The following is a 19329-nucleotide window of genomic DNA, read 5'->3' as shown; positions in this document are numbered from 1 at the left end:
ATCAGGTGGCAGGACAAAATCCCAGACACTGAGGTCCTCCACAGGGTAGAGATGGAGAGCATCTATGCCATCCTCAAGCGTTCCCAGCTGAGATGGGCTGGCCATGTCTGCCGTATGTAAACGAACGCCTACCAAAAATGCTTCTGTACGGTGAACTGCACCATGGAAAGCGCTCACGCGGCAAACAGCGGAAAAGTTTTAAGGACACCCTAAAGACCAGTCTCAAGGGCTGTGGTCTGGACCCAGAGACCTAGGAAGCCGATGCCCAACACCGTTCAAACTGGCGCTCTGCAGTCTTGCATGGTGTAGCAGACTGAGGAAAAACGCATCCATGAAGCCGAACATAAGCGACAGCTCCGCAAGACCAGGGACTGTTCCTTACTCTCAGCCAGCCACCCCCTAGCCATAACCTGCCCTCACTGCAGCCGGTCATTCCGTGCTAGGATTCGCATCATCAGCCATCTTCGCACACACAAATCAACGTGAAGTCACCTGGTCATCTTCGAAGACGAAGGACGAACATGAGTTTACTAAATTGCAATTTTAAATTTTGAAAACGTCGCGGTATGGTGACACGTGCGTTTGACGTCCCCGGTTGTAGCGGACATTTTTTTCCAGCCCAATCCAAGCTATAGGTAGTCTGCTTTAATTACATAATTATATAGTATTCTGGACATCTGTGTTGCCGAATCTTTTGCAATTGGTTCAATTAATAATGGAGACGTCAAAGTAAAAAGATGGAGGTGGGAAGCAGTGTATTGCGGCTGCCTTTAGCAACACAAACACAGCCGGTGTTTCCTTGTTTAAAATTCCCGAAGGTGAAGCTTTACTATGGATCAGAGCGGTCAAGCGGACATGGTTCCAGACCACATCAACCGGCAGGTTTCAGTGAGAAAATTGTGCTAATAAATCTGCTCTTACTGTAGACATGAGCGGAGCTTGCGTCCTCCTGCAGCTGCGGACTATTACCTCCTCCCACTGGCGGTCACCACACCCGTGGCCACACCCCTCCGACTTTCAGGTACCAGATAATCTCACTAAAACGCTAGCAACACAATAGGCAGATAAGGGATTTTCCAGAATTATCCTAGTAAATGTGTCTAATAACACCTGAATCACTCTCACTGCCCTGGCCTTTTTTTTTTCTTCCTAGTCCTTCACTCTCACTATCCTCATTCACGAATCTTTCATCCTCGCTCAAATTAATGGGGAAATTGTCCCTTTCTCGGTCCGAATCGCTCTAGCTGCTGGTGGCTATGATTGTTAACAATGTGATGAGCTCTACAACCAGTGACGTCACGCGCACACCGTCTGCTACTTCCAGTAAAGGCAAGGCTTTTTTTTTATTAGCGACCAAAAGTTGCAAAATTGATCGTGGATGTTTTCTACTAAATCCTTTCAGCAAAAATATGCTAATATCACGAAATGATCAAGTATGACACATAAAATGGACTTGCTATCCCCGTTTAAAATAGAAAATCTAATTTCAGTAGGCCTTTAAGATTCCCCTAACCTTTCTTGGCAGCAGCAACAGTCGAGTGTGTTGCGGCGGTCCTGCCACTAGAGAGCACTGCGGTAACTCTAGAAGCAGCAGTCCTGTCACTAGCACTGCTAGGTGGCCTGGATGCTACATTGTTGGCCGGCTTGCTTGTAGACGATGCTGTGCGTGATGCTGAGGGAGCAGACGTCGCAGTGTTGTGCGATCGGCCTGTAACGCTGTTCCCTAGCCGGGACGCAGATGCTGTTGGCCGAGATGTTGAGGCGGCTGAAACAGGCCTGGAAACACAAAACAAGCACATTTAGTAAAATGATGGGAATGATAAGAATAAGTATTGTCATTGAAATAATTAAACAAACAAAAAAAAGCACAAAGGCATAATGTACTGAGAAAAAAACAAACTGATCAACGACAAAGATTTGTCTTTAAAAATAAGTGTAACTTTTTTGCCCTTAAAAAACCCTGACAAATGTAGTTGAGGACCCCTGAAACATTTTTGTTTTTATGAAATGTTCCACTGTTGATGTTAACTGTTATGTTCAATTGTTCTTGGAAAAAAAAGATGACATAATATCTTTATGGAGACTGTGATGTCATTATTACAAAATGAAAAGCGTTTTCAAAAATTGTATGTTAGAAAAAATAAAAAATCTTTCTTGGTTTTACATCTGTGACCAGTTTTTAGGCAAAATGAATGGATTCTTCTGTAGCTCCACCCTTCCTCACAGTACTATGAAAGTAGGTTAAGCTTTAAGTTTTTAAGCACTAATCCTGCCAACACGGGAAAAGGCAGTTATATTCATGTGGAATAAAATAAACTATAAAGTCAAGGAAAACAAGTCAATTTGTCCCTGAATAAATCCATTAAATGTACAATTATTTTTTACATTTTAATGAATTAGTTCACATTTTATATTTTTTGTCACGGAGTTCATATACACTCCACAGTACTACTTAGTGACTATGGACTTTGGGATGAAATTTCAGGAAGAGCATAAAAATGCTCTATAACTTTTAAAGGTTATCTTTAAACTTTTGAATGCACATGTTTTGAACGGAGTAAAAATTATACTTAACCAACAGGAAGCAAAATTTAAAGCGAGGTAAACACGTCTACGGCACTAAATATATCTTGCGGCGTACCTCAAGGATCAATGCTGTTCAAACTCTATATAAAGAATTGTAAAGTTACAAAGGCCTGCCATGAGGTGGCGACTTGTCCTGGGTGTACCCCACCTTCCGCTCGTTTGTAGCTGAGATATACACACACACATATATATATATACACACATATATATATATATATACACACATATATATACACACACACATATATATATATATATATATATATATATATATATATATATATATATATATATATATATATATATACACACACACACACATATATATATATATATATATATATATATATATATATATACACACACACACTTACACACACACACATATATATAAACACACACACACACACACACACACACACACATTTATACACACACATATACACATATATATACACACACAATATATATATATATACACACACACACACACACATATATATATACACACACATTATATATATACACATACATATTTATATTTTGCAACAAAAGAAAATATAACAGAGGAAAATTTAACTCAAAGCATTTGTATGCACGTACACCATTTAAGACATTCATTATATGATTATGTGGAATTAAATTATGGTATGGATTAAGCAAAGAAAATACTAATATGATCCAGTTTAAGAAACTGTTCACAAAGTACAAGGAAGAAGAATAAAAATATTGAACCTTTTTGATGATTACTTAATTGTTTGTGTTACAGACTTAGCAAAGGAAGTGAACTAACAAATGTTTTCTTAATTGCTATGAAACAAAAGGTATAGAATTAACAAGGCTGTGCTTCGTCCTACTCCTATTTGGACATGCTGAAATGTCACTGTCCCACATTGTAACTATGGATGTTTGAAAAAAAAAAAACTATCATAACCATATCCAACAGTCTTATAATAAATTCCACAATAGGTCACAACTTGGCAAACAACCTCAACCATTCTTTTTTTTTCTTTACTGAAAAATGCATTTCTACAACACAAGGAGAAGCCTTTAAAGCTTCAGTGGATGATGAGCTGCTTTGTTGCTCGTCGACTATTTCCTGGCAACAGGGTGAAATCAATACACATCAAGGCACAAAATTGACGGTGAGCGGTCGTACTACAGGGTTTTAATATCCTAACAAAACAGTCGATTTAAGGGCAGACAGGAACATAAACATAGAGTAAGTACATGCAAGTGTCCCACAGTCCATATCATGCCTAACTAAGCCCAACTGTTATATGGATGTAGTGAGCAGCTGCCACACCCATCAATCACTCCTTCAAAAAGAAATCCAAGCATCAGCACTATCCACTACTTTTACTAATGCCTCTTCCCCCAATCTATTTATCAAAGAGCTCTTCTTCTATATAGACGGCGTTAGACAGGACAAAGTCTCAAAATGTCCTAGATTTTGTTTAAAAAAAAACCTGTGGCGGGATATTTGGTTCTTATTTCGACTTGTCAGAAGAAATTAAGCTTAAAAGGGGTCAATTTTGAAGCAACAGATGCAGACAGGGCTCACTGACAATACTTTGTCTGGCGTTTACTGTGCAGACAAGCAGCTGCTTTATGTCTGGAGAGGAACACATGCACACAGGCCTGAAGAAGACGTACAGTTATCTCCTTGACGATAAAGACTGGAATTCTTTAAGTTCTACAACTCGTCATGACTTTCCTTCTGATTCAGCCAAAGGCACCCCTGACTGAAGTAGAATTAAAATAATGGTAGTTTATCATGTCATTTCCCTGACGACTTATACACAAATAACAAAACTGAAAAAATGTTGTACTGTTCTTAAACAACTTTTATTATCAAATTCCGTTAGTACCTCGGAATTTGCGCCACTTTTCCTCTGATCCGTTTTATGCACACCGTCTCATAGACCTGCCCGACTTTGCGTGTAACAAACAAGTCCATTTGCACGTGTATCATTCCTCGAAATAGTGTGTGCATTGGTGACTCTGTTTTGCTTTTTTTGATGAAGTATTGCAACAAAAAAAGCAAGCCACCATGGGGAAAAAGTAAGTGGGAAGTGCCATTACTTTGATAAAGACTTGAATTCAAGACAGAACTCTTAGGAAAATACAAAGGCCTAAATATTCAGTTATACATATTGTAATTTATAAAATAAATATTGTCTCTGAATTGTACCGGCAAACAAATTCTGAATCGAATCGTACACCTCTAATAAAATGCATCTCCAAAGGCTTAAGCAAAACATCCAAAGGTTGACCTTTTTGTGCTTACTATGAGAACATGTAACTTAGCGGAAGTTAAAACCCCATACCGGCTTTGAAAAACTTCTAAATATGTTCATGCCCATACTGACATTAGGCTGATTATTTTCAGTTCAAAAGAGGTCATACCTGTTGGTCTTTGGGATGGCACCCCCCTCAGGTTTGGCAGCTGTAGATGTGCTTGCTTTTGGGCCCAAGAATGCAGCTGATCGGCCGACAGTCACTTGGTAGAGACAACTACTATTAACACATGGGACTAGCACAAACTAATCGGATGTTTTTGGTTTTATTATGACTTACCTGAGCTTTTGGTTCGGGCTGCTTTATCAATTCCCGCAGCGGGTTTCCCGTTGCTTCCGTTGAAGGCAGTGTGTTTAGAGCCGTTTGTTCCCGCGGCAACAGCAGCACATGATGTAGGCCTGGATAATGGTGCGGCTCCTGTGGGTCTCTTACTGGCCACCCTGGTAGTTGGCCTGACAGTGGCTGCCACAGCTGCAACACCCACTGCTTTTTTGGGGACAGCCCCCGTTACTGACAATTTTGCTGCTGCCTTCTCGCCTGAGGTGGTCTTTGTAGACAAATTGTTATTTACATTGCGGTGTAAAACTGTACTTGGCTGAGACTTGGGTCTAGAGGGTGCTTTGGTTGAAGCTTGCATTATGGATGCAACAGCTTGTGGTTTGACTTCAGGGTCCGCTTCCTTTACGTTGTCGATAGTCTCTCTGGCAGCTTCTGCTGCACAATCGCTCTCAGCTCGCTCTGGTGGCGTCGCATCTTGCTGTAGTGTTTGGTCCTGCGACACTGAAGGCTCGACAACGGCCGCAGCTTCCATGGGCTCTGTGGTATCCATGGTAACCCCATCCGGTTCCATTCCCCAAACTGAGGTTGCTGCGGTTTCTGGCTTGATTCAAGAGCTGGACTGTAGCCTTCACGCTACACTTCTGTGGGGATAAAAAAAAATTATGTATTATAGTAGCGACGATAAAACAAAGGATACAAATTTGGCCGATGATAGAGATTTTATTATCGTTATATCGTATAACCATGTTGATGACAAATTCTAGCTGCGTTCCAGAAATTTGACAGTGACAAGCAAACAAATGCAGATTCTTCTAAGCACGCAGCATCCTCGCCATCTGTACCATTCATCCATAGTGCAGCAAAGCCACTTAAAAGTCAGTGATTCTCGCCTCCATGGAGGCAAATAAAGTTTTTTTAAAAATACAAAAAGAAAAAAGAAAAAAAAACATCCCTAAGTTCGAGGATGATAAGCCAACTGCAAACCAGAGCTCTTGAATGTAACGAAGGTGGGCGGATTGATACAAATAGACAGTAACTATACCAGGTAAATTAGCAGTACAAGGCCAAATTAGGAGCCTTTTGAAGATATTTGTAATAGTTTCAATATTATTTAAATGCTAAATATATCATGATCAGAGGTGGGTTGAGTGGCCCAAAAAATTGTACTCATGTAAAACTAGAAAGTAGTCATCCAAATAGTTACATGATCGAGAGTAAGTAAGTAGTCTGAGAAAAAATACTCAAGTATTAAAACAAAAAATGATGTGTCACTTCAGATTTATTTAGTATCTATTTTTCCAATGGTTCTTGGACTACAACCGCAGTTGGTTTGATTGTGTGTTTTAAATGGAAGTGGCTTTTTTGTCGGCTAAAATGTAAACATTTCTACATGATATAAATGTTCTTTTTCCTTGTTTGTAAGTAAAGATTGAATATTTGTGCTGCCCCGTTTGTAAAAAGTGACATTACGTCAATCAGTACGTTTCCATGCCCTAAATTAGTCAGATTTCTCACATATTTCAGTTTCTTCCATTTTTTCACCAACAGCATTGTGCCTCATACATTTGGGGTTGATTGTGGTCAGTTCAGCTTGTTTCGCTATGTGGGAAAGTAATCACAGTAGACGAGAACGTTACATGCTAATAAAGTAGCGGTGGTAACTGTCCAGCGCTGAATCTAAACTAACTACAACTTTCCATTGCTACTTGGTGGTGATGGTAATGTTTTAATGTGTTGAAATGACACCTGTGGTCATTATGATCATCACAGACATACTATAAGATCGCTATTTTGGTCAACAGTTACACTATTCGCTGTTAATACAAACTACGCAGTGTATTCATTTTATTTTCTGGTTTCCAAGTCGATGACGTAGAAATTGTTGTTAGACGTTAATTCTGACATCACCAAAAGTATTAACAATGACTCTGACATGGGAGGAGTTTGGAGAAGACGAACAACTTCCAGACGGCTTTGAAGCAATTCTGGATCACTACTCCCTGCCTCAGGAAGGTTGTTAAACGTTAATTCTGACATCACCAATAGTATTAACAATGACTCTGACATGGGAGGAGTTTGGAGAAGACGAACAACTTCCAGACGGCTTTGAAGCAATTCTGGACCACTACTCCCTGCCTCAGGAAGGTTGTTAAACGTTAATTCTGACATCACCAAAAGTATTAACAATGACTCTGACATGGGAGGAGTTTGGAGAAGACGAACAACTTCCAGACGGCTTTGAAGCAATTCTGGACCACTAGTCCCTGCCTCAAGAAGGGGAAGCAGTGGACCGTCAACACTGTATTGTGGGAACAGTGTGTTCCTGACCTCGATTGGGGATGTTGTGGATCAGTGGAAGAAGTACATCAAAGACCTTTTCAATTGCACCTACACATCTTCCAATGAGGAAACATTGCCTGGGAACTCCGGTTAGCTCTTCTATTTCTACAGCTCAGTTTGTTAAGAAGCTCCTCGAATGAGATGAGATCCACCTGGAATTGCCGGGAACTCCGGTTAGCTCTTCTATTTCTACAGCTCAGTTTGTTAAGAAGCTCCTCGAATGAGATGAGATCCACCTGGAATTCCTAAAGGCTCTCTATGCTGTGGAGCTGTCTTGGATGACACGACTCTGCAGCATTGTGTGGACATTGGGGGCAATGCCTCTGGATTGGCAGACTGGGGTGGTGGTTCCTCGATTTAAAAAGGGGGAACCGGAGGGTGCGTTCCAACTAACACAGGATCACACTCCTCAGCCTTCCCGGTAATGTCTATTCAGGTTTACTGGAGAGGTCACGTCAAATAGTCAAACCTCGGGATCAGGAGGAGTGCATGGGAATTTGCCCAACCAGTCTTCATTTGTTTTGTGGACTTGGAAAGCGCAGTCGACCATGTCCCTCTGGTAGTGCTGTGGGGAGTGCTAGAGAGTATGGGGTATCTGTTCAGCTGATTGTGGTGGTCCGCTCCCTGTATGATCAGTGTCAAACCTTGGTCCGCATTGCCAGCAGAAAGTCGGGATATGTTTCAGTGAGGGTTGGACTCCGCCAGGGCTGCCCTTTGTCACAAATTCTGTTTACAACTTTAATAGACAGTATTTGTAGGCGCAGTCAGGGCGTTGAAGGGATCCGGTTTGGTGGCTGCAAGATGAGGTCTCTGATTTTTGCGGATGATGTGGTCCTGCTGGCTTTATCTGGCTGAGATCTTCAGCTCTCACTAGATTGGTTTCTCAGCTGAGTGTGAAGCGACTGGGATGAAAATCAGCACCAAGTCGGAGTCTATGGTTCTCGCCCGGAAAAGAGTGGAGTGCCGTCTCCAGGTTGAGAACGAGATCCTTCATCCAAATGAAAAAGTTCCAAGTACCTTGGGGCCTTTTTACAAGTGAGGGAAGGATGGATTGAGAGATCGCCAGACATATCGGTGCGGCGTATGTAGTGATGTGGACCCTGAATCGGTCCGTAGTGGAAGTAAAGCTCTCAATCTACCGGTCGATCTACATTTTTATACTCACCTATAGTACCATGAATTGATTAACGTGGACCCCGACTTAAAAAAGTTGAAAAACTTATTCGGGTGTCACCATTTAGTGGTCAATTGTACGGAATATGTACTGAACCGTGCAATCTACTAATAAAAGTTTCAATCAATCAACCAAAGTCATAAGCTTTGGGTTATGACTGGAAGGGAAAGAGCACTGGTACAAGTGGTCGAAATGAGTTTTCTCCGTTAAGTGGCAAGGCTCTCCTTAAGAGAGAGGGTGAGAAGCGCTGTCATTTGGGGGGAGCTCAGAGTTCAGCCGGTACTCTTGCACATCGAGAGGAGCCAAATGAGGTGGTTCAGGCCTCTGGTCAGAATGCCCAGGTGTTTAGGACACTTCTGAGCAGTAGGAGGTCACAGGGAAGACCCAGGTGGCCTGGGAATGATTTGGGACTCCCCCCCAGGAAGAATTGGACGAAGTAGCTGGGGAGAGAGAAGTCTGGGCTTTTCTGCTTAGGCTGTTGCCCCCGTGTTCCGACTTCGGATAAGCAGAAGATGATTGGATGGATGTATGGACTTATTTGTTTCTAAACCCCTACTTGTTGGGGTAAACAGTCCTTCCCATCTCCGGCTTCCTCTTCTTCGCCAGGAAGTATGCCAGGCTACGTTAAGTTAAATGAAATCAAACGTCATCAGTGCTTACATTGGATTGGTAGAACATAGTCACGTGACCGTGCACGCTGAAAGAAGGCTCGCTGATGAGCCAAACTAATACGTCTTTGCAAGCAGCAATTAATGGATGATAAATAATTATATAAATAAATGTAACGATCAGAATTAAACTCAATGTAACAGGGTAAAAGTTGTGTTTTTTCGTCACTAAAATGGTTCAAGAAAAAGGTATGTTGCATTAAGACTACTCTAAGAAGTCTAATTTATGTAAAAAGTTATTTAAGTAAATGTAATGGAGTAAATGTAGTGCGTTACTACCCACCTCTGTGATATATATCGTTATCGCAAGAGAATGAAATATAGACCCCAATATAAATTTTAGGCCATATCGTCCATCCCGAAAAAAATTAATGTCAACAAGCCACCCTTCATACAGTTAATATGCTCCGACTCAAAGAGGAAAGACCATTTTTGGATACAGGCCTCTGAGGAATTTGGGAAGAGTGGAAAAACAGGAAGTGAATGATGGGGGCGCCAATAAATCTCTCCACTAAACTGGCTACTCGCCTCTCTGATGACTCAAACGCCAGTCCATCGACCACACTGCAGTGATTGCAAACACGTCGCTCCAGGCCCTGAAACTAATCCTGTGTATCACCGCAAGTTGATATTGCACATTAAATGCTTCAAAAAATAACAAAGGGGGAAAAAAAACTGCACTGTTGTAAAGCCACGATGTCCTGACAGAAGATGAGATGCAGTGTTGGGTTTCTAAAAACCACCGTACCGGATTTTAGGAAGAAAATTAATCTTATTCCTGCATGGCTGTGATCATTCGTTAGCTACACTATAGTTTTACAGCACAGTTAAATAAAATGGATGTCCAGCAAACTTTCAAACAAATGGACTGGATACTCATTTAGTTTCCTGTGCAAGTTAAAGAGGGAATAAACTGTGGTTAACAGTTGTAAAACCAGTACCTAAGCTAGTGTGATGTGCATTTTGAGTTTTTTTTGTGCGTTTTTGCAAAAGACATAACCCCCAAAATCTAACTCTTTTTGGACTGTTACAATGTTTGATACAACTCATAAGGCGCATCTATATTGGCATGAGCTTGCACGTAGTTTTGGATGACTTTGTACCCAGCTTTTTGCAGTTTGGCTACATCACCTTAGAGGGAGAGGAGCTTATCCTCTACTTGAGGCTGTGAGGAAACAAAAGAAGATAAAGTATAATTTTAATATAATCTTGGCATGTGCATAACACACTGCATGACATGGGATATGCAGTGACAAATATTGTTTGAAGCAGCTTTTTAATGCACTATCTGAATTGATTGGAAAATGTGCAGATGTACCAAATTAATTTTATGTTTATGAAGTTCATTTACGATTGTGACTGAAAAAAAATGTTGAATTCAAGATATATATTTAAACAGTGCACATTTTCAAAAAGGTGCTCAATACTTGTGGAGAGGGTGGTACGTGGTTACATTTACAATCTGGGAACACCTCTACAATTGAACATCAAAAAAACGAATTGTGGAGCAAATATTGCACCAAAGCTTATCCAATACATATTATCTAGACCAGGGGTCTCCAATAATTTCCAGGCCAAGGACCCCTATACGGAAGAAGAGATGAAGCAGAGACTCCTCTTTACATATCCTGAATAAAATTGTTTGAAATTAAATTAAAGTGAGCCTCCTAAAGAGGTAGCTTAATTTTGTGCAATAATAAGATATTCAAAGAATACAGTATAGCGCCGCTAATAGAGAGCTGGCAACTAGAGCGCTAATAGCTAGCTAGCTATCTTAAACTCTTATGACACACTATTTTTGTACTGAAGTTTTCATTAAAAACCTGCGAGGTACAGTGAGAAGGGGGGCCATGTCACTGCAATTTCTAAACCAATGTTAAGGCCTATTTAAAAATGAAGAGGTGGGAATCTTTGGGAACCTCATAATTTGATTACAATTACGATTTAAGAGCTACGATTCGATTAAAAATCGATTGTTGATGCATCTTTACTATATGTATACTGATGCAGTCTTACATTTAATTTTGTTTCACTAAAAAAGCATTTATCCCTTCCAACCTAAAAAAACCCAAAAACATTTCATTTGGACTAAAAGAGTTAATTCCCACCTTTATTAAATTCATGAAAATGTGTGCAAAACTGGAATAGAAGTGCCTGATAAATGAACTGGTCGGATCTCTCGCTGCAGTCAGCTAAATTTTATGAACTTTCTGCATTACTTTATTTACAATAAATAAAATCGATCATCAATCAAAGTTTAATTGTCCATGTCCAAATTGCGATGCATCTAAAAATCGATTTCCCTCCTCTATTAAAAATGATTTAAACATTTGTGGAAAAAAATGCCAATAGCATATACAGTGTATATATATAAAAAACTAATTATATACACATTACATACATACAGCTGTATACACACACACATGCACATATATAAACATTCACAATACATACACACGAGTTACACACATCTATATTTACCTCCATTTTCTACCACTTGGGGACGCGGGAATGGTGCATTCGAGCAGAAAGCGGGGTACACCCTGGACAAGTCGCCACCTCATCCAACACAGATAGACGGACAACATTCATACTCCAGAACAGGCCTGGGCAATTATTTTGACTCGGGGGCCAAATTTAGAGGAAAAAAATGTGCCTGGGTGCCGGTATATCTATTTTTTGGAAAACTAATCCAAAACCTAACAATAAAGTCTGACTGAATGCTAAAAATGTTATGACAGACCGCCTTAAAAACAGAATGGAATTTATATTTTTCTATGAACGATAAAACCCGGAATATTGAGAACATGTGACCGTCACACCACCTCTCAATCTACATATTTTACAATGAAGCCAAAAACGCAAAAAACACAGCGAAATATGAACGTGAAAGGTAAAAAAAAAACAAAAAACATTCGGTACCATACTGCCTCTGAAAAGTACCAGTCCGCCACACCCTAAGATTTTTTTTTTTTTTTTTTTTTTTAAAATATAGCCAATGCTGCAATTTTTTCTTGTCCCCTTTATTTAGAAAACTATCAAAGTACCGAAAAGTATCAAAATAATTTTGGTATCAGGACAACACTGGTCACTAAAATATCACGCAAAAGCTCAGATTCCAACCATTGAAATTTGTTGTATATAGGGGTGTGGGAAAAAATTGATTCGAATATGAATCGCGATTCTTACGTTGTGCAATTCAGAATCGATTCTCCTTTTTTTTTTTTTTAATCGATTAAAAAAAATTTTTTTTTTATTATTTTTTATTATCAATCCAACAAACCAATACACAGCAATACAATAACAATGCAATCCAATTCCAAAACCAAAGAACTGCAATAAACAGAGCAATTGGGGAGACACAAACACGGCAGAGAATAAACCAAAAGTAGTGAAACAAAAATGAATATTATCAACAACAGTATCAATATTAGTTATAATTTCAGCATTGCAGTGATTAAAAATCCCTCATTGACATAATCATTAGACATTTATATATATATTAAAAAAAAAAAAAAAGAGTAGTGTCACAGTGGCTTACACTTGCATCGCATCTCATAAGCCTGAAAACACACTGTGTCCAATATTTTCACAAAGATAAAATAAGTAATATTTTTAGTTAGTTTAATAGTTTAAAAAATTTACATTATTGCAATCAGTTGATAAAACATTGTCCTTTACTATTTTAAAAGCTTTTTACAAAAATCTACTATTCTGCTAGCATGTCAGCAGACTGGGGTAGATCCTGCTGAAATCCTATGTATTGAATGAATACAGAATACTTTTAAAAATCGGGAAAAAAATCGTTTTTGATTTGAGAATTGTGTTGAATTGAAAAAAATATATATTGATTTTGAATCGAATCGTGGGACACCCAAAGATTCGCAGCCCTAGTTGTATAGTTCAAAACTTATGGTAATTTGAAAACATCACTGCAAATCATAATGGCAGCTACACTTTCCATCCTGAAGATCTAAAAAAAATATTTGTGAATGTCCGGCGGGCCAGATTGAAAAGCTTAACGGGCCGCATGTGGCCCCCGGGCCTTAATTTGCCCAGGTCTGATCCAGAACATTCACACCCCTGTGGACCCTTGTTGAAGACTCCTGATCGAGACCACAAGTTAGTGTTTTAAACAAGTCCTGTTTAATGTGTTAGTCATGCGCCTTTTGTTCAGTTAAAAATTACCCAGCAAACCCAAGCTTTATAAGCAATGTATCGTTTTAACATTGGTTGTTCAATTGCAAAGCTCTATTCAATGATTAACACAACAACCCTGTTCTGGTCCAACGTGGTGATGATGATGACAAATGCCAACAAAGCTGTGTAATGAGAGTAACCTGAAAGACCACCTTTTGCTTTGTTCTTTTGTTTAGAATGCTTAATTGGTCATGTTCCGTCATTTGACCTGCGGCACAGCCATTAAATACAGATTTTAGGTCATTATTGCAGAATGAAAACCATACAACAAATGATCTATATTTACAAAAAATATGTATAATATGTAGTCTTTGGCAAAAAAAAATAAATAAATCATGCATTTCACAATAGAAAAAGCAATGTAGTGCAGTTCCAGTTTATTTTGAACATGCATACGATACAATGTAATGAATCACATCACATATTTTCAGTTGTTTCATTTCAGCACGTCGGAAAAGCGGTAGGAAGAAGCAGAGCTTATTTATTCTACCCCTTTACATAGCATAGCAATTTTATCCCATTTCCGTTTGTAACAGAACATTGAATAAATATGAATGATATACCATAGTACAGTGTTTTTCAACCACTGTGCCGTGAGATATTGTCTGGTGTGCCTTGGGAAATTATGCAACCATTCCATCCATCCATTTTTCTACCGCTTATTCCCTTTTTTGGGGTCGCGGGGGGCGCTGGCGCCTATCTCAGCTACAATTGGGCGGAAGGCGGGGTACACCCTGGACAAGTCGCCACCTCATCACAGGGCCAACACAGATAGACAACATTCACATTCACGCACTAGGGCCAATTTAGTGTTGCCAATCAACCTATCCCCAGGTGCATGTCTTTGGAAAATTATGCAACTTCACCTAAAAATATTTTTTGCAAATCAATAATTATAATCTGCCAATAATGTGACGTTGCTTAGTGTCTGTGCCGTGTAAAACTCGGCAGGGTAACCACGTAATACTCCATGTCAGTAGGTGGCAGCATTGCTTTATAAAAGTGGGAATGTGTTTGGCGGGACAACGATGGTTTGTTGTGAACGTGGAGCACGACTTAAATTGAAAACTTATTCAGGTGTTACCATTTAGTGGTCAATTGTACGGAATATGTACTGTACTGTGCAATCTACTAATAAAAGTCTCAATCAATCAATCCCGATTTTCAGACCACAGTGGGAGGCAGTGTGAAGGTAAAAAAGGTATGTAATTCTTGAACCCAAAATGAACGAAAGGGAAAGGAAAAAGGCTACGTAAAACAAAAGTCAAACTGAACTGGCTACAAAGTAAACAGAGACAGAATGCTGGAAGACAGCAAAAACTTACGGCGTCCACAAAGTACATCCGCACGTGACACGACAATCAACAACGTCCACACAATGAAGGATAACAACAACGAAGATGGCCTTGCTTGCTAACACAAAGTACATTTTTTAAGGTTTTCTGCTGGTGGTGTGCCTCTGGATTTTTTTTTATGCCAACAATGTCCCTTGCCTTAAAAAAAGTTGAAAAACACTGCCATAGTAAGTAGGGATGTCCCGTTCCGATATTGATATCGGAAATCGGTCCGATATTAGCCAAAAAAGTGAATATCGGATTTTATCGGAATGAATCTAAAAACTCCGATATAAGCCCTCCGATATAAGCTGTCCATTTGCCGCTGCAGCACTTCTATAATAAGTGACTGGTTTGATCACACTCCAACACAGTAGGTGGCGGCAATGCCCCTTAATTAACGTTGGTGGCGGCCGCGGTAGAAGAGCGTCTCTGATCCAGCATGCACAGCCCACGTGATCACAACGACAACGCGTGTGCTCAGCAAAGTGTACTGATGTCGGCTGTGTGGAAGTATTTTAACTCACAGCATGCCGAAATGCTTATCTTCTTAAAAAAAAATCTCCACATTATGCTCGGACTGCAGAAAGTGGAGAAGGAGTAGTAAGGGTAGTCAGCACTGACTGATTATTATTTGTTTTATGCACTTATTAGAGTGATATGTTTATTGTGTTTACACTATTCCTCAGTGAAGACTAAGAGTAATTACTACATTGTTTTGGGCATAGTCAGTCAGTGAAACTGGAGCTGTGAACTCTTAATTTAGAGCAGTTGGACAGTGGACAATATTGTGTTGTTTTTGTGGTTTTTGTCCCTGCCCACAGTTGTTTCCAACATATGCTGACAGTAAAAAAATAACTGAAGTGAACTTGAATTGTTTGCACTTTAAAACGTTTTTTGTTTTTTTTATTGGATTTATTTAGGTTATTTTTCAGGGTCTTCTAATTTATTTTTTATTTATTATTTTCAATTGTATAATTATGTTGGTATTATTGGTTATTTTGCACTTTAAATATAACATTTTGTTTTTATTGGATTTGTTGAGGTAAAACCCTTATGTTGAAGGTTCAAATTTATGTAACCTATTGGTTAATAATAAATGGGTCAGTTTTTCCTATACCTACTCTTGCTGACTATTGTTTTCTGTTTTAACACTACAACATCAGTAACATCACTTTATCAAGCCTTTTCTAACATTCTACAAAACAAAATAAGGAATAAATATATGTATGATTCGTGCCTATATCGTATCGTATTGATATCAGTATCGACAAATACTCAAGGCTACAATATCGGTATCGTATCGGAAGTGAAAAAGTTGTATCGGGACATCCCTAATAGTAAGTAAACAAATATTATATATATAAATTATCATTATCCCCCCCAAAAAAAGAAAAGGGTGAATTCCTCTAAGGAGCGCTAATATTGGTCTGTAATCCAGACAGGAAAAAGGAAGAGTGTTTTAAACGGCACAATGAGTCAGGCACTAATGCTGGAGACTTAACAGGCAGCAGGTTGAATCTCACTGCTCATGATGACCCCCTTCTGGACTTGTAATCGCATCATGTCTAACCAGCTGACACGATGTGACGCAGCACACAGGAAGTGCACTGGATCATTAAAATCCCATTCACACAAGCAGAGACACGCAAACACTTTCACTGAAGTGCCGTAAAAATGGCACTGGTGAATTCATCCTTTAGAAAATGTCTGTACGGGTGGAAATGTTGACTCAATGCCAAAAACATTAATAATGTACGGCACCTGCTCAGTATTTAGGTCTTTCCATTGCAGGTACTACAAGGTACAATTTCTAGTATTGGGTCAGTCAAGGACACAAAAGTTGCACTCAGTATCTTGCAAACTTTCATTTGAATTTAGAACGCCACTGATAAATTTGACATACCTGTTTGCCCATAAACACATAATGGGATTGGCTGTGAAAGCATCTTTTCATACTTTAGGTGGCGATTTGCGCCTTATATGCATGTGGTCTGCCGAGAAATTTAAAAAAAAAAAAAAAAAAAAGGGGGGGATTGCCTTGTTAACTTAAAGGCCTACTGAAACCCACTACTACTCACCACGCAGTCTGATAGTTTATACATCAATGATGAAATATTAACATTGCTACACATGCCAATACGGCCTTTTTAGTCTACTAAATTGCAATTTTAAATTTCCCGGGACTTTTTTCTTGAAAACGTCGCATTATGATGACGTGTACGCGTGACGTCACGGGCTGTTATGAATATGAGCGCTGCGTACACACTCACAGCTAAAAGTCGTCTGCTTTAACGGCATAATTACACAGTATTTTGGACATCTGTGTGTCTGAATCTTTTGCAATTTCTTCAATTAATATTGGCGAAGTCAAAGTAGAAAGACGGAGTTGGGAAGCTGTAGCCTTTAGCCAAACAAACACACGGTGATTCCTTGTTTAAAATTCACGGAGGTGAAACTTTACTATGGATAACAGCGGACATGGATCCCGACTACATGTGAACCATCAGGTTTCGGTGAGAAAATTGTGGTTAAAAAGTCGACTCTTACCGGATATCAGCTGAGCTTGTGTCGTCCATACAGCTGCCGTCGACTCCCCCGAGACACTGCGCGTCAACACCGGGCCGTGGACGTACACTTCCGACTATCAGGTACTGTTAAACTCACTAAAACACTAGCAACACAATAGAAAGATAAGGGATTTCCCAGAAATATCCTACTAAATGTCTCTAAAAACATATGAATCTGTCAATGCAACGCGATTGCAATCGTGTTTTGTTTTTTTTTTTTACTTTTTTTTTTTCTAGTCCGTCGCTATCAATATCCTCAAACACAAATCTTTCATCCTCGCTCAAATTAATGGGGAAATTTTCGCTTTCTCGGTCTGAATAGCTGTTTTTGTTGGAGGCTCCCATTAAAATCAATGTGAATATATGAGGAGCCATCAACATGTGACGTCATCTTCTGCGACTTCCGGTAGAGGAAAGGCTTTTCTCCAGTTGCGAACTTTATCGCGGATGTTCTTTACTAAATCCTTTCAGCAAAAAAGTGGCAATATCGCGAAATTATCAAGTATGACACACAGAATGGACCTGCTATCCCCGTTTAAATAAGAAAATCTAATATCAGTAGGCCTTTAACTACTTAGGGCCTGATAAACCAAGACCCAAATAACGCACTAAATTGTGTACAAACTATAAAGTTGTGTGTACTGTTAGTGGGTGTGTTGCGTTTGATCTACTCAGACTATGTGTGCTAGTGATAAAAAGTGCAAAAGTGGTGCAAACCGCCTTATATAAAATGATTTCAAGGCATACTACAGACATTACGTGCCCATGGAAACACTCATTTCCCTCCTCATTCATGTTATCATGCTCTCCAAACTGTCTATCCATCCATCCACTTTCTACCGCTTATTCCCTTTGGGGTCGCTGGTGCCTATCTCAGCTACAATCGGGCGGAAGGCGGGTTACACCCTGGACAAGTTGCCTCCTCATCGCAGGGCCAACACAGATAGACAGACAACATTTACACTCACATTCACACACTGGGGTCAATGTAGTGTTGCCAATCAAACTATCCCCAGGTGCATGTCTTTGGAGGAGGGAGGAATCCGGAGTACCCGGAGGGAACCCACGCAGTCACGGGGAGGACATGCAAACTCCACACAGAAAGATCCCGGATTACTCAGGACCTTTGTGAGGCAGACACACTAACCCCTCTACCACTGTGCTGCCCCTCTCCAAACTTTGGGGTTTTGTAATTTCGACCAAGCAGTACACATTAATAATCTACAACACCTTATCTGCAATGGATCAAACTATTTAAAGCACGTTGAAGGCGCGCTCTGTTTGGAGGAGGTGGACCATAAAAACAACAGAGCGCAGTCATGCGTCAGGAAGGATCAAAAAGTAAGAAAATTCATATCGCAAGACGATTGTTCTCTGGGAAAGAATATGTTTTCTAAATTAAAAAAGACATTTAAAAAAAAAACGCCAGCAGACACCAAAACGGATCAACTCAAATTGTTTTAAACCGCTCCTTGAGGCATCCAGAAGCTATGTAATTATGAAAATTATATTTCTTAATAGACTATGCCAAATATTTTTACTTAGGACAGTTCAAATAGTTTGACAAGCACACGGATGAAGATAGTCTCTTCATCATTTATCTTTGTAGTGGAATTCAGCGCCTTGCACGTCAAGTTGAGACGTGCTAAATAAAAACACAAAATGTCACCTGCAGAACAGCTTTAGTCTTAATAAATCACATTGCTTGTGCTGAATGATTATATTTGCATATTCCTCTCCAAGTATTGTGGGCGTTCTGATAATTATCATAGATATTATGCATATTCATGAAGACATGGATTGGGCTCTGATAACATTATCTACACACCAAAAGGCATGCTGGGTAACCCGCAGTACTCCCAACATGCAACACTATA

The 19329-nt window shown here is 39.6% G+C and overlaps 1 protein-coding gene across 2 annotated transcripts in view; it reads right to left on the bottom strand.

Moving 5' to 3' along the window:
- Nucleotides 1-19329, bottom strand: part of prr36a (proline rich 36a) — a 62987-nt gene that overhangs the window by 16333 nt on the left and 27325 nt on the right. For both annotated transcript variants that reach the window (XM_061911604.1, XM_061911613.1), the window contains exons 2-4: nucleotides 5167-5807; nucleotides 4996-5089; nucleotides 1514-1776 (exon numbers count right to left, since the gene is read on the bottom strand). In XM_061911604.1, the coding sequence (XP_061767588.1) occupies nucleotides 1514-1776; nucleotides 4996-5089; nucleotides 5167-5737 (928 nt within the window). In that variant the 5' untranslated portion in view covers nucleotides 5738-5807. The remainder of the gene's footprint in view (nucleotides 1-1513; nucleotides 1777-4995; nucleotides 5090-5166; nucleotides 5808-19329) is intronic.

The sequence above is a fragment of the Nerophis ophidion genome, linkage group LG01, assembly GCF_033978795.1.
Source record: "Nerophis ophidion isolate RoL-2023_Sa linkage group LG01, RoL_Noph_v1.0, whole genome shotgun sequence".
NCBI lineage: Eukaryota > Metazoa > Chordata > Actinopteri > Syngnathiformes > Syngnathidae > Nerophis > Nerophis ophidion.
This window is presented reverse-complemented; position numbering and strand designations above follow the sequence as displayed.